Source organism: Otolemur garnettii, unplaced genomic scaffold (genome assembly GCF_000181295.1).
Source record: "Otolemur garnettii isolate 467f Iridium unplaced genomic scaffold, OtoGar3 scaffold00006, whole genome shotgun sequence".
In the NCBI taxonomy this organism is placed as follows: domain Eukaryota; kingdom Metazoa; phylum Chordata; class Mammalia; order Primates; family Galagidae; genus Otolemur; species Otolemur garnettii.
The window spans coordinates 21,817,449-21,831,290 of record NW_003852401.1 but is presented as its reverse complement, the minus strand read 5'-3'; the positions used below and the strand labels follow the sequence as shown (position 1 = coordinate 21,831,290).

At 33.9% G+C, this 13,842-nt stretch overlaps 1 protein-coding gene across 4 annotated transcripts in view; it reads left to right on the top strand.

Annotated features, from left to right (window-relative positions):
- The window catches only part of JAK2 (Janus kinase 2), a 131,728-nt gene that overhangs the window by 99,554 nt on the left and 18,332 nt on the right, over nucleotides 1–13,842 (top strand). For all 4 annotated transcript variants that reach the window (XM_023508134.1, XM_023508131.1, XM_003782901.3 and 1 more), the window contains 9 exons: nucleotides 1,568–1,754; nucleotides 2,537–2,664; nucleotides 5,700–5,834; nucleotides 6,820–6,907; nucleotides 9,301–9,428; nucleotides 10,133–10,271; nucleotides 11,781–11,932; nucleotides 12,088–12,238; nucleotides 13,275–13,411. In XM_023508134.1, the coding sequence (XP_023363902.1) occupies nucleotides 1,568–1,754; nucleotides 2,537–2,664; nucleotides 5,700–5,834; nucleotides 6,820–6,907; nucleotides 9,301–9,428; nucleotides 10,133–10,271; nucleotides 11,781–11,932; nucleotides 12,088–12,238; nucleotides 13,275–13,411 (1,245 nt within the window). The remainder of the gene's footprint in view (nucleotides 1–1,567; nucleotides 1,755–2,536; nucleotides 2,665–5,699; nucleotides 5,835–6,819; nucleotides 6,908–9,300; nucleotides 9,429–10,132; nucleotides 10,272–11,780; nucleotides 11,933–12,087; nucleotides 12,239–13,274; nucleotides 13,412–13,842) is intronic.

Below are 13,842 nucleotides of genomic sequence, written 5' to 3'. Positions count from 1 at the left end.
AGTAAGGATTTTATTATTCAACTGTTTTAAGTTTTCTGCCCCCATGGCATATTTAGCATACAGAGTAGATTAACTATCTGTAAATCCAGAGGGCTACTCTGTATCACTTTACCTTATTATATATAACCGATAATCTCTTTTGTTTTGTTTTGTTTTGTTTTGTTTGTGACAGAGGGAGTCTCACTATGTTACCCTCAGTGGAGTGACATGGCATTACAGCTCACAGCAACCTCAAACTCTTGGGCTTAGGCGATTCTTTTGTCTTAGCCTCTCAGGTAGCTGGGACTACAGTTGCGCACCACAATGCTGGGCTATTTTTTTGTTGCAGTTGTCATTGTTATTTAGCAGGCCCAGGCTAGGTTCGAACCCACCCCTCCCCGCCCCCCCCCCCCCCCCCCACCCCGTGTATGTGGCTGGCACCCTAACCACTGAGCTACAGGTGCCGAGCCTAAAACTGATAACCTATCCTAATTTCACAGAAGCTCATTATTATAACATGTAATGGTCCATTATATTCAATTATCAATTAAAAAATTAATATTTTTTATGTTTACTGTATGATCCAATCCTAATATGAGGGCTGTGCTAAGCAGTGTATGATACAGCTCTACCTTCAAGAAATTTACCTTTAGAACATCAAAAATTAAAAAATAAAACTAAATTAAGGTAAATTACTAAATTATAATTATCTAATATTGGCAAACATAGATAGTAACATGCAGGGTTACAAATATTAAGAAAGATATTTTGGTATAGGAAGGATTCAAGATTGACCTTGAGATATTGATAGATTTTATATAAATGGTTCTAAGTAGGATGAATATACTTTTGAAAAAGCTCAAAAAACAGATGAATGAACAAGTTCATGTACAGTACATAAGACAAATAGTAAACAGAAAAATTTTTAAATATTGTATTAAAGAGAATTATACAAACAGTGCTGCTATGGAATGAGTGCTTGGCTTGTGTAATGGGATATTAGAGAGAACCTCACATAAAAAGTAGTACTTGAACTGAATTTTAAGAATGAATACAGGTTTATTGCTTAGAAGGAGTGGGTATAATTTACAGATACAGACATAGTATATGCAGTTATCTAGGCATAAAATAGCATGGCATTCACTTCAAATTATTAAAGTCATTTAATATGACTGGGACATAGGTTTTATGTTGGGAATGACAAGAACCGAGGTGGAGATGAAGGCAGAATGAAACCAACTCATGGAAGGTCCTATATGCTGCACTAGTTTTAGTCTTTATATTATAAATGATAGAGAGCTATAAAGGATGGTGTTATTATTGTTGATTATCATTTCTTACTTTTTATAAAATCAACTCTTAAGCTACTTCTGTAGGCTAAGAAATTGTAAATAAGTGTCTTTTTGAGGAACTAAGCACTTAGTGTTCAAATGTCTAAGTACTCTCTTGCTTGTTTTTGTGGTTTGTGTATCCTTTTGTCTAAGTATTCTGTTGCTTGTTTTGTGGTTTGTGTATATTTTTGTCAGAATAATCACTATGATGCCCATTATGATTATCCCTATCTCTCTTTACCACTAAACTTATATAGCGAGAAAATGTCATTGAATATAAACACTGTTTGATTACAAAAAATGAGAATGGAGAATACAACCTCAGTGGGACTAAGAAGAACTTTAATAATCTTAAAGATCTTTTGAATTGCTACCAGTTGGAAACTGTTCGCTCTGATAGTATAATTTTCCAGTTTACTAAGTGCTGTCCTCCAAAGCCAAAAGGTAAAATAATTTTCTAGTTATTTTTAAAAAATTGGTCATGGATTATCTGTGTAGTAGGAGATAATCTTCAGTACATTTATTTTAAAAAAATATGAAAGTGGCAGCTCCAGAAACAAATTAACTTTATTTTATTCGGTTGTACAAACATCATCACATAGAATTATTTGCTTTGTTTTAGTCTACTAGAAAGTGACTTGAAATTCTATTATTCTAAAATGGCATTTTGAAGATAGTAATTATTTGGTATAACTAATCATTAATTACTGAACTGGAAGACCTCATTACCAAATTCTCATATGTTGTTTTCAGAAAAAAAATTTATATTCTTTTAGGTTTTTAATTTTTATATTTTAAAAATAAAGATAGGTTGGAAATCCTTTGAAATAATAAGTGTTATTATTAAAAATACTTGAAATTCTTGAAAACATTAGTTAAGGAAGTGATTATAATTTCAAATGTATGAAATAACTAGTTAAGAATACATCAAAATTGGGCAGCACCTGTGGCTCAGTTGGTAGGGTGCTGGCCCCATATACTGAGAGTGGTGGGTTCAAGTCTGGCCCCAGCCAACTAAACCAGCAGTGACAACTACAACCAAAAAAAAAGAATACATCAAAGTTTAATGAATAACTCCCTAAAAGATTTTCTAATAAAAATGCATGATAAGAAGTTTTAATAATTTATTATATATAGAACACATTTCATTTTATTATTCTTTGGAGCAATTCATATCTTCAGTGTGCTTTGAATACATATCTATGTATCTTTTTTTTTTTTTTTAGATAAATCAAACCTTCTAGTCTTTAGAACCAATGGTGTTTCTGACGTACCAAACTCACCAGCATTACAGAGGCATAATAATGTGAACCAAATGGTGTTTCACAAAATCAGAAATGAAGATTTGATATTTGTAAGTCATTAAATACTGATTATTTTCTTTTCTGTCTGTTTAAGACATGTTCTCTTGATTTCCTATCTCACATTATATCATGTGATATTCAACAGTATTTTGTTATAACCTATATTATAAAAACTTAATTGTGATTTAAATAGTCTGGTTAGAAATTAGGAAAATTATTTTAAGAATGGAATTATAGCTCATGTCTGTAATCCTAGCACTTTGGGAGGCTGAGGCAGGTGGATTGCTTGAGCTCAGGAGTTCAAGACTAGTCTCAGCAAGAGCAAGACCCTATCACTACTAAAAAAATGTAACATAACTAGCCAGGCATCATGGTGGGCACCTGTAGTCCCAGCTACTTGGGAGGCTGAGGCAAGAGGATCTCTTGAGCCCAAGAGTTTAAGACTGCTGTAAGCTGTGACGCCACAGCACTCTATCCAGGGGTGACAGAGCAAGAGTCTGTCTCAAAAAATAATAATAATAAAATAATAAATAAAAGAACAAATTGTATTTTCTTTTCAGGAATTTTAAAATGATTCTTTATAAATCTTGAATTGAAAGTTAAAAATCTACAAAAGACTTATATATTAACTTTCAAATTCTCAAGAAAGTAAGGGAAATTCAACACGTTAAAAATAAAGGAATTGAAAACAAATTAATAGTCATATCTCAGGATCCATGGAAATTGGGTCCAGGGTCACCCATGTATACCACACAGCTTCAAGTTCCATAGTCAGCCATTGGAATCTGACCCTTTGGAACCTGTGGATATGAAAAGTTGTATGTTTTGCATCCCATCAATACTATATTTTGGATTCTAGTTTGTTGGGGATACAGAACTCACTGATATGTAGGGCCAACTATATTGAAAAAATCTGAGCATAAGTAGACCTGTGCAGTTTAAACTCATATTGCTCAAGAATAGTAGTACATAAGAGCTGATTATTTGGCTAACAGGTGGTATTAGAACTGGGGATTAGTCACACTTATCAAGGGGTTTAAGATTTAAAAGCCACAAAAAGCGGGCCAAGTCTTAGACCTACAAGGCCAGGAAGTAAGTAACCAGGACCATTAGTAAAATAATATATGGAATGTGAAAAATTAACTCACTACAAAGGGAGAAGAAAAAGAAGGTTATTGAGTTTTGGGGGATCTTTAGTGTGGAAAAAGAATTTTTCCTAAGAAATTTCCATCATAATAAGCTTTAAGTGGTATTCCTTAATACTATGATTCTTGTGAGAAGCAGATAAAAATCTTTTTGAAAGAATGTACTCTTAATCTGGACAACCCAGGATTCCCACAGATAAAACAACTGCAGATGTCAGCTTTTTTTTTTTTTTTTTTTTTTTTTTTGAGACAGAGCCTCAAGCTATCGCCCTGGGTAGAATGCCGTGGCATCACGGCTCACAGCAACCTCCAACTCCTGGGCTGAAGCGAGTCTCCTGCCTCCACCTCCCAAGTAGCTGGGACTACAGGCTCCCGCCACAACACCCGGCTATTTTTTAGTTGCAGCCATCATTGTTGTTTGGCGGGCCCGGGCTGGGGATTCGAACCCGCCACCTTAGGTGTATGTGGCTGGCACCTTAGCCACTTGAGCCACAGGCACCGAGCCAGATGTCAGCTTTTAATCAAGAATTCAGAAACATACAAGGAAATAATGCAGGATTAAGCAAGAGTCAGTGGACCAGCAACCATCAAAATTAGAACTCTACGAACCTCAAGTGACAGAATTTTCAGACAGAGACTATAAAACCCACACATTTATTTAAAGATATAAAAGAAGTTGAAAACATAGGAAAATAACAAGATATTTTAAAAGATGAAAAAATATATGGGAGAAAAAGCATTGTAATGTTATGATACATAATATGTATGTGTATGTTATGATACATAGACACACACACACATACATACGTGCACACACACACACATATCTGCTTTTGTCCACGATTCCTGGCTCATCATTCCTATAGCTCTTGTTATAGTCTTTTGTTACAATTTTGAGTGCTTTAGGCCTGAGGAGCAAACCTCAAGGAAACAATCTCTCTGACCTCCTGCCACCTTTTCACCTTCCTGAAGGAAAGACTAATTTTGAGACCATCAAGCAAAGAAATGGTAAATATGCTTATTGACAAAATGGACAGGTTAGAAAGCAAATTACTCATAGCTGAAGAGATAAGTGAGTTATAGGATAAATCCAAAGAAATTTTCAAAATGCAGCAGTTAAGGAGAAAGGAGTAAAAATTATGAAAGAGAGATTATGGATATGAAAGATAAAAGATGTCTGAGTTCCATAAGGAGACGAGAAGTAAAATTGTGCAGAATTATAAAGACACGATACCCTCATGGGAGTAACTGGAAGCACAGAATATCTGATTAACTTGACTAACATACAACTAACCTAATAGTAGAGCTTGGATTTGAACAGAGGCAGCCCTACTTCAGAGTGTAGGCTTTCAGCAATTACTCTACAAGAATGTTCAAGGACTAGTAGTACTAGTAGTAGTAGCTAACACTTAATGTGCATTTTCTATATGTCTTAAACTGTGTTAAATGCTTTTATACATTTATTCACTTACTATTTGTAACAATCCTATGGGAAAAATAGTTGCTATTCTTATTCATTAGATGAAGAAACCAAGGTCTATACAAAGTCACACAACTAATAAGTGGTAATAGGAAACAAGTCAGACATTCTGCCTCCATGGACCACGCTGTCTATTACACTAGTAGGAAAGGCAAACAAAGAAACAATTCACATGTAATTAATGTAGTTACAATTGACAAAAGTGACAATTATAGCCACCTCAGGAGGTTTAAGAATACAGTAGAGCCAAAATACACTTTATTCATTAATCTTTGTTTTCTGTCTACTATTTAAGGAAGCACAATAGATGAATTAATTTGGAATTCTGAAATGTGGGTTTAGTTTGTAAGAGAACTATTTCCTCATGGATTTTTAAAAATCTCTTTGTTATTAAACATTATTTCCTAAATCTCACATCTTTATCTTTATTCATTCTTTCATTACCTTTTTTCTTTCAAAGAATGAAAGCCTGGGCCAAGGTACTTTTACAAAAATTTTTAAAGGTGTAAGAAGAGAAGTAGGAGACTATGGTCAATTGCATGAAACGGAAGTTCTTTTAAAAGTTCTGGATAAAGCACACAGAAACTATTCTGAGGTATGTATGTTATTTGTGTAGTTAGTGTAGTTTATGTTATTTAAAGATGTGTTCTCATATGCACACAACATATTCATGCATGCAGCTTTTCAAAATTATAATTTTTAAAAGCATATATGTGTATATCAAGGACCTTTCTGGTGGGGCTATAGAAAATTGTAGGATTTTTAAAATAATGATCTTTCTAAACTACATACTTTCATCATTCTGTTAGAGCTATTATTACATCTCTGTATATATTTTGGCAGTGGTTTTCAAACTTGCTTCCCTTGAACTTTGTGGGTTCTACAGAGGTTCTGATACAATTTCATCTATTTAAAAAATAAAAAGTACAGCCTAGCAGCCAGTTGCTAGAGACCTGAACATAGTAAGACATACTTAGAATATCTTAAAGGGTGTTAGTGGAAGATGATATGAAAAATAACAAGCCAAAGACTTTTTCTAGACCACCGTACAACAGTGTCAGTGACCATGATCCACTGAACAATTATACCCAAAAGTTCTAGTCAAAATTCTTGAATTAGAGGGATACCAGATTAGTTTCCTGACATAAGTATTGTGATATTTGAGCTGTATGGAAACCATTCTTAATTCTTTAGGAAGTGTCACATAAAGCTTACATCCATCTCCTGCAGTCCCACATCACTGTCTCTGCTGTCTACCTCTAGTTGTATCTCTGCTTTCTATTCTAGGTGTCTCAGTCCATTCATGTCGTTCATGGTGCCCTATACTACTGTTGCTCTCACTACTATCTCCATATTTCAGGCTTACTTAAGGGTTTTCTCAGAACGAAGGACTGAAGCTTGATGGCACTTGTAGGTCCATATAAGGGAACCAAACACATTGTAACCTTACCTAAAGTCCTTCGTTGGAGAAAATGCATTTCTCTTGTGGCAGAGAGTATTTTCTAAACTATAAATACTTTTTATTTGTGGAGTAAATCAAACAATAATTCTTTTGCACTTTTTGTTTTTCTTTCCCATAGTCTTTCTTTGAAGCAGCAAGCATGATGAGCCAGCTTTCTCACAAGCATCTGGTTTTAAATTATGGAGTATGTGTCTGTGGGGAGGAAAGTAAGTAAAACCACTGGCTTTCTTGTGTTATTGTCATATCTTTCTTTGAGCGTCATTTTTGTTTATATGGAAAATTCAGCTTCTGGATCATAGGTATCAGCATAAACTATAATTTAACAGGAGCTAAACATATTTGAAATTGAAGATACTATAGGACTGCTTAGTTACATCTTGTGAAAAAGGAAGCCAATGAATGAAGTTAAAATATAGAAGGTTACAATGCCCCCCAAATAGAATATTGTGGTAAATAAATGTATTATAACTCTTTGTGTTCACAATAGCAATAGAAAGAATGGGAGGTTCCACATAACATCGGAACAACTGGCCCTTTCAATAAAAACTTATTTGGAATTGTGAAAATAAAGCATATAAATAATACACTTAATTTTTAATGGAACTGGCTAAAATGCATGTTGATACAACATAGTTTGACAAATTTAGATTGTTCATCAAAGCTACAGATTGTACCCTATGCTTTAATAGTATACAGACATACCTCAGTATTTTATACTTTGCGTTATTGTGCTTCCAAGATACTGCATTTTTGCATATTGAAGGTTGTGGCAATCCTTTGAACTCTGCCAGTACCATTTTTTTCTGATAGCATATGCTCACTTTGTGTCTCCGTGTCACATTTTGGTAATTCTTGTAACATTTCAGCCATTTTCATTATTGCCATATCCATTGTGGTGATCTGTGATTCGTGATCTCTGATGTTACTATTTTAATTGTTTTGGGGTCCCACAAACCAAGCCCATTTTAGAAGGCGAACTTACATGATAAATGTTGTATGTATTCTGACTGCTCCATAGACCTGCCATTCCCCCACTTCTGTCCCTCTTCTCAGGCCTGCAAATTCTTTAAGTAACAACAAGATTGAAATTAGGTCAGTTAATAACCTCACAATGGCCTCTTAAGTGTTCAAGTGAAAGGAAGAGTTGCACACATCTCATTTTAAATCAAAAGATGCTGTGAACATTGTTGAAATGATAGCAAAAGACTTCAATATCATGTAGACTTAGTGGATAAAGTAACGTCAAGGTTTGAGAGGACTGACTCTCATTTTAAAAGAAGTTCTACAGGGGGTAAAATGCTATCAAAGAGTATTGCATACTACAGAGACATCTTTCATAAAAGGAAGAGTCCATTGATGCAGCAAACTTCACTGTACTCCTATTTAAAGAAATTGCCACCACCAACCCAACCTTCAGCAACCACTGCCCTGATCAGTCAGCAGCCATCAGCATTGAAGCAAGACTCCCCCAGCAAAAATGTTATGACTTGCTGAAGGCTCAGATGATTGTTAGTATTTTTTAGTGATACAGTATTTTAAATTAAGGTATGCCCATCGTTGTTTTAGACACAATGCTTAATAGATCCCAGTATAATGTAACCATAACTTTTATATGCACTGAGAAACTAAAAAATTCACGACTCTCTTTTTTTGCGACACTTGCTGTATTTTGGTATCTCTGTGGTACGTTTTTATTTTAATGCGTCATGAAGATTATATTCAGACTACATACAGAAAATTACTGTTATTTCACATTTTCCACTAGTCATGTGGATTAAAAACACATCTATATGTGCATAACATTTCTTCATATGTTTGAAAACCTGTTACAGGGTACTATCTCAGAAGCCACTGTACATATTAAACAGTGAGAGTACATCAACGTGCAGGAGTGGAAGGGTTCTGCCCAACACCCCAAACTAAAATGTTCTGTATTTCTCTTTTGTTTACTTATATTTCTCATAACCTAATCTAACAACACTGGGAAATTTTATTTGTACTAAGGATGTCAGAACTATTTAGAACACAGATGTGGGTCTTTTTATTTTTTAGCAAAGTATATCTTAATGGTATTTAAAAATAGTTTTAAAGATAATGCAATATGAAACACTCAGTTTGGGGTTTTTTTGCAGCATAAATTAAGAGAACACATGAGTTAGAACTAAAATCATTCTTTAGGCCTACAGCAGACATTAATTGTTGTGTGTAGAAGAACTTCAGGAAGGTTTGAATGTCTAAATAGATTTATGGAAAAGAAATGAACTATGCAGTCATAATTCAGTACCAATACATAGAGAAGTGCTGGCATAATATAACATATAATATTGTATGTATTATGTATCATACATTTAATGTTGCATAATATATATAACATATAATAGTGCATAATGTTTATATTCATACCTTTTGTTAATAAACTAAAACCAAAAAAAACACAGATGTATATTCATTCAGTTTTCTCTAAAGTAGTATGTTTTGCTTAATTTAATTTCTTTAACTATAATATCTAAATACAACAATAATATAAATATATTCATAAAAAACTTTATATTTTAATTACATCTATATTTGAAACTTTATTACTTATATTTTAATGTAGATATTCTGGTTCAGGAGTTTGTAAAATTTGGATCATTAGATACATATCTGAAAAAGAACAAAAACTGTATAAATATATTATGGAAACTTGAAGTGGCTAAGCAGTTGGCATGGGCCATGCTTTTTCTGGTAAGTAATTAGTATATTGTTTTTATCAAAAGTTATTGTTTTATGTTACAAGGCAATATAGAAATTATCTTGACCTGGAAATAGGAAACAGATCTGTAAATGGATGCTGAGTCATTTAAAATAGTGTGGTTATGTGATTATTTTAAGCATATGTTTACTTATGTAAAATGACTTTGGAAAGAAATGGTTTTCTTATCCCACCAATCTCTTAACTACTGATACCCTGTAGTTTGTGTCACCTGGTTTTAGAAAATTTAACCAAATATTATGCAGAAACATATGCTACTATATTTGTGGGCAGTTGGACTTTTATGGTCCATCAGAATACCAGAGGGTCAGCCAGTGATTGGACCCCTGCACTTATATCCTGCTATAGTACTGAAACAATACTTCTTAATATCAGCTACCATACAGAAATACATGCCATTTAGCATCTCAACCTTAGCACATGACCTCAGCATTGGGTAGTTTTAATGTGTTCATTTTATTATGGGTTTAGGTTATTGTGTCATTTAAAATATAAAATAGGAAGCACCATCAGAAGTCATAAACTTCCTGTTATTATCTCAAAGCATTTCTCCAAATAAATATTTATTATATAGGCTTACTATTTTTCTTTTTTAAATCTATTTTGGGGCCTTGAACATATTAAATGCTCAAATATTTGTGGGATATTTGAATATATGTGCATTTAACTTTAATAGGAAGAAAAAACCCTTATTCATGGAAATGTCTGTGCCAAAAATATTCTGCTTATCAGAGAAGAAGACAGGAAAACAGGAAATCCTCCTTTCGTCAAACTTAGTGACCCTGGCATTAGTATTACAGTTTTGCCAAAGGACAGTAAGTTCCACAGGGATTGCATTTAACTTTAAGCTTTACTTGGGTAATAGCATGAAAAGCATGTTGTTAGTTTTGTTGAACTCTATTTTGTTGATATGTTTAATTATAAATGAAATTGAGCTATCACTTTTAGCAGTTTAAGTTAAGTTACAATTACTCCTACTCTCTGTCCATTCTTTTTTGTAAGCGTATCACTGTGGACTATGAGAAGATTCTTTAAAAAGTTTTAATTTCTAATTATGTGCAGAAGATAACATTTTGTCATTTTGATGTGAAATTTCTAATACTGTTTTAGCTACCAGTAAATTTCTTAAATTTTCCTTTCCTCTTATTACCAAATAAAAATTTGAGAGGATATGCAGATATTATCTACCTCAAGATCTTACTCAGTTTAATTACTCAGCTAATTTTAAAAACTTTATAAAACTTCCTTTTGTATCTGTTAATCTATTTAGCACTGTTACCTAAAATTTCAATCATTTAGGGGAAGGGGTTTGTTTTTTATTTTGGTCTAGGTAATGTTATAATTGTATTTTGTTATCTCAGCTAATTTCTCTAATTGAATGTTTTAAATTTAGAATCTTAAATTGATCAATTATTGTATATTGATTTATAGTACCCTGTTTTAGCCAGTACTACTTAAACTTGATGATTTATCTAATAGTGAAAATATTGGTAATAGGTGGTATGGAGCAGAAAATCTTATAAGTGGCTTAGATCTGTTACTCAGGGAAATTTTACCCTTTGGAATGCGAGATGAAAATGGAGAACATGTTTCTGTATGGTAAAGGGATCTGTCTATCTGTACGTCTATGTCAGAATATCAGAAGGTAGAGTTACATTTCTTCCTTCCTTGGTAGGGTCAAAGACCACAGTACCTCTACTTGGGAAATTCCATGATCTAGGCAGAATCCATCTACATCAATTCCATACCTAGAATATTTTTGTGTAAGTTAGTAATCCATTTGCCATATGATAAATGCCTATTGGTCCATGTTTTTTAATCTGTAAGTGAGAATTGCTGTTGCCACTACTATTTAATCATTAGGACATCTGTGAATAATGCAAAAAAGTATCAAGGGACAGTTTTAGGGGAAATTTTATAGAAAATAATTTTGTTTGGAAGGTAGAACTTCCAAAATGGGAAGACATGGAGAAAATGGTATGCCAGTTCAGAAACTGATTTAATGAAGTCCAGAATTGATCCAGGATACATTGTGCAGGATTCTAATTCTGTTTGTGCTGGTAATAGATTGTGTGACATTGGGCAAATTACTCAATCTTTGTGGGTCCCAGTTTTGTCATTTTTAAAGCTGAGACATTGAATTAGATGATCTTAAAGGTCTCTTCTAGCTCTTAAACTTATATAAGAGTGCACAAGTATATGCACACACTCCTTCCAAAACAAAAAGAACTGATTGTTCAAATGAGTTTTAAAACTATTTGCATATAAAAGAATGATTTACTTGTGGGATTATTTAACTATACGTTGTTCTTGTCATTTGAAAGTTCTTCAGGAGAGAATACCATGGGTACCACCTGAATGCATCGAAAATCCTAAAAATCTACGCTTGGCAACAGACAAATGGAGTTTTGGTACCACTTTGTGGGAAATATGCAGTGGAGGAGATAAGCCTCTGAGTGCTCTGGACTCCCAAAGAGTAAGTTTATATAGACTGTAAGTTAGAATTACTCTATCTGTGATCCTTTATGTTTCTTTCACATGATTTGATACTTTTTAGGCCATCTAATTTTAAAAAGAAAGTTGGTATGGCATTATAAAATTTATTCTCAGAATGTGGTTCTTTAATTATAGAAGCTGCAGTTTTATGAAGATAGGCACCAGCTTCCTGCACCAAAGTGGACAGAATTAGCAAACCTTATAAATAATTGTATGGATTATGAACCAGATTTTAGGCCTTCTTTCAGAGCCATCATACGAGATCTTAACAGTTTGTTTACTCCAGGTATGTACTGAGGGAGTGACATTATTGATTTTCTAGTTATCTGTCTATCTTTGTTATATCTAATGAAGTTTTACTAATTTTATCATTCCCTTTGAGAAATTTCTTGACATCTTTTAGGCCTTATTAATTTCTTATGTTCATATGGCTTTTCATGCTTTTAATACTTATTCTAATCTTGAGTGAAAACTCTTTTATTAAAAAAAAAGTCCATTCCCTTCCCTCCCCCTGATAATCTAATTTTAGTTTACTGGTTAATGAGCAATATACTAGCAATATACTGGTTTATTTGGCTAAATTGGCTTTTTAAAAATAATTATTTTTGTTTTTAACTTTTTCTGATATAGTTTATAATTGATTGATTTTCTAAACATGAGGTAGATTGGTTTAGCTTTGTTCTTTCCACCTTTGACATACTGAGCTAACTATACTATATGTTTGACCATAGATGCTTCTTGTTCCAGTACTACTCACCATTCTCACTACAAAAATCAACATATAAACTTACTTGTCAATGTTTAAACAACTTATTTTGTAAAATAATTACTTATCTTTGCAAACGATTTCTTGAGAGCTTGCCAGATTCTGCATAATGATTAAAAGCTCCCATTAATAGGCTCAGCGCCTGTGGCTCAAGCGGCTAAGGCGCCAGCCACGTGCACCTAAGGTGGCGGGTTCGAATCCCCAGCCCGGGCCTGCCAAACAACAATGATGGCTGCAACCAAAAAATGGCCAGGCATTGTGGCGGGCGCCTGTGGTCCCAGCTGCTTGGGAGGCTGAGGCAGGAGACTCGCTTGAGCCCAGGAGTTGGAGGTTGCTGTGAGCGTGATGCCATGGTACTCTACCCAGGGGGACAGCTTCGTCTCAAAAAAAAAAAAAAAAAAAGCTCCCATTAATATAAGCTGAAGTACCTGAGTTTCCTCATATTATTTAGTACTTCTAACTTGTTCTGATTATTTTGGTCAGCTCGAATGTGTATCATTTTAACCCAAATAATCAATTTTCCAACTTAAGGTGGTAATATTCTTTATTTCTCCAGATTATGAACTATTAACAGAAAATGACATGTTACCAAATATGAGGATAGGTGCCCTAGGCTTTTCTGGTGCTTTTGAAGACAGGGACCCTACACAGTTTGAAGAGAGACATTTGAAATTTCTACAGCAACTTGGCAAGGTAAATTGTCAGAAGTATTTCAAATGGGGTACAATCAGATAACATTTTATTTAAGAAAAAAAGGCTTTAGAGAATCTCTAAAGTCACTTTCCACAAAATGTAAGCAATGTTTGTAGAAAAAGCAGTTGTCAGATGTTGCAGAAATATTGTGTTAAATAGTTATCTTTACTGAAGAACTTTTCAGAGCCTTTAACCTGTAATGTACGTTGAACATATTCAAAAGAATGAAACATTGGGAAGTATTTCTTTTCTTTTCTTTTTTTTCTTTGAGGCAGAGTCTCACTCTGTTGCTTTGGGTAGAGTGCTGTGGTGTCATAGCTCACAATAACATCAACCCCTTGGACACAAGGGATCCTCTTTTGCCTTAGCCTCCCAAGTAGCTGGGACTGTAGGCGCCTGCTACAGCACTCAGCTATTTTTAGAGATGGGCT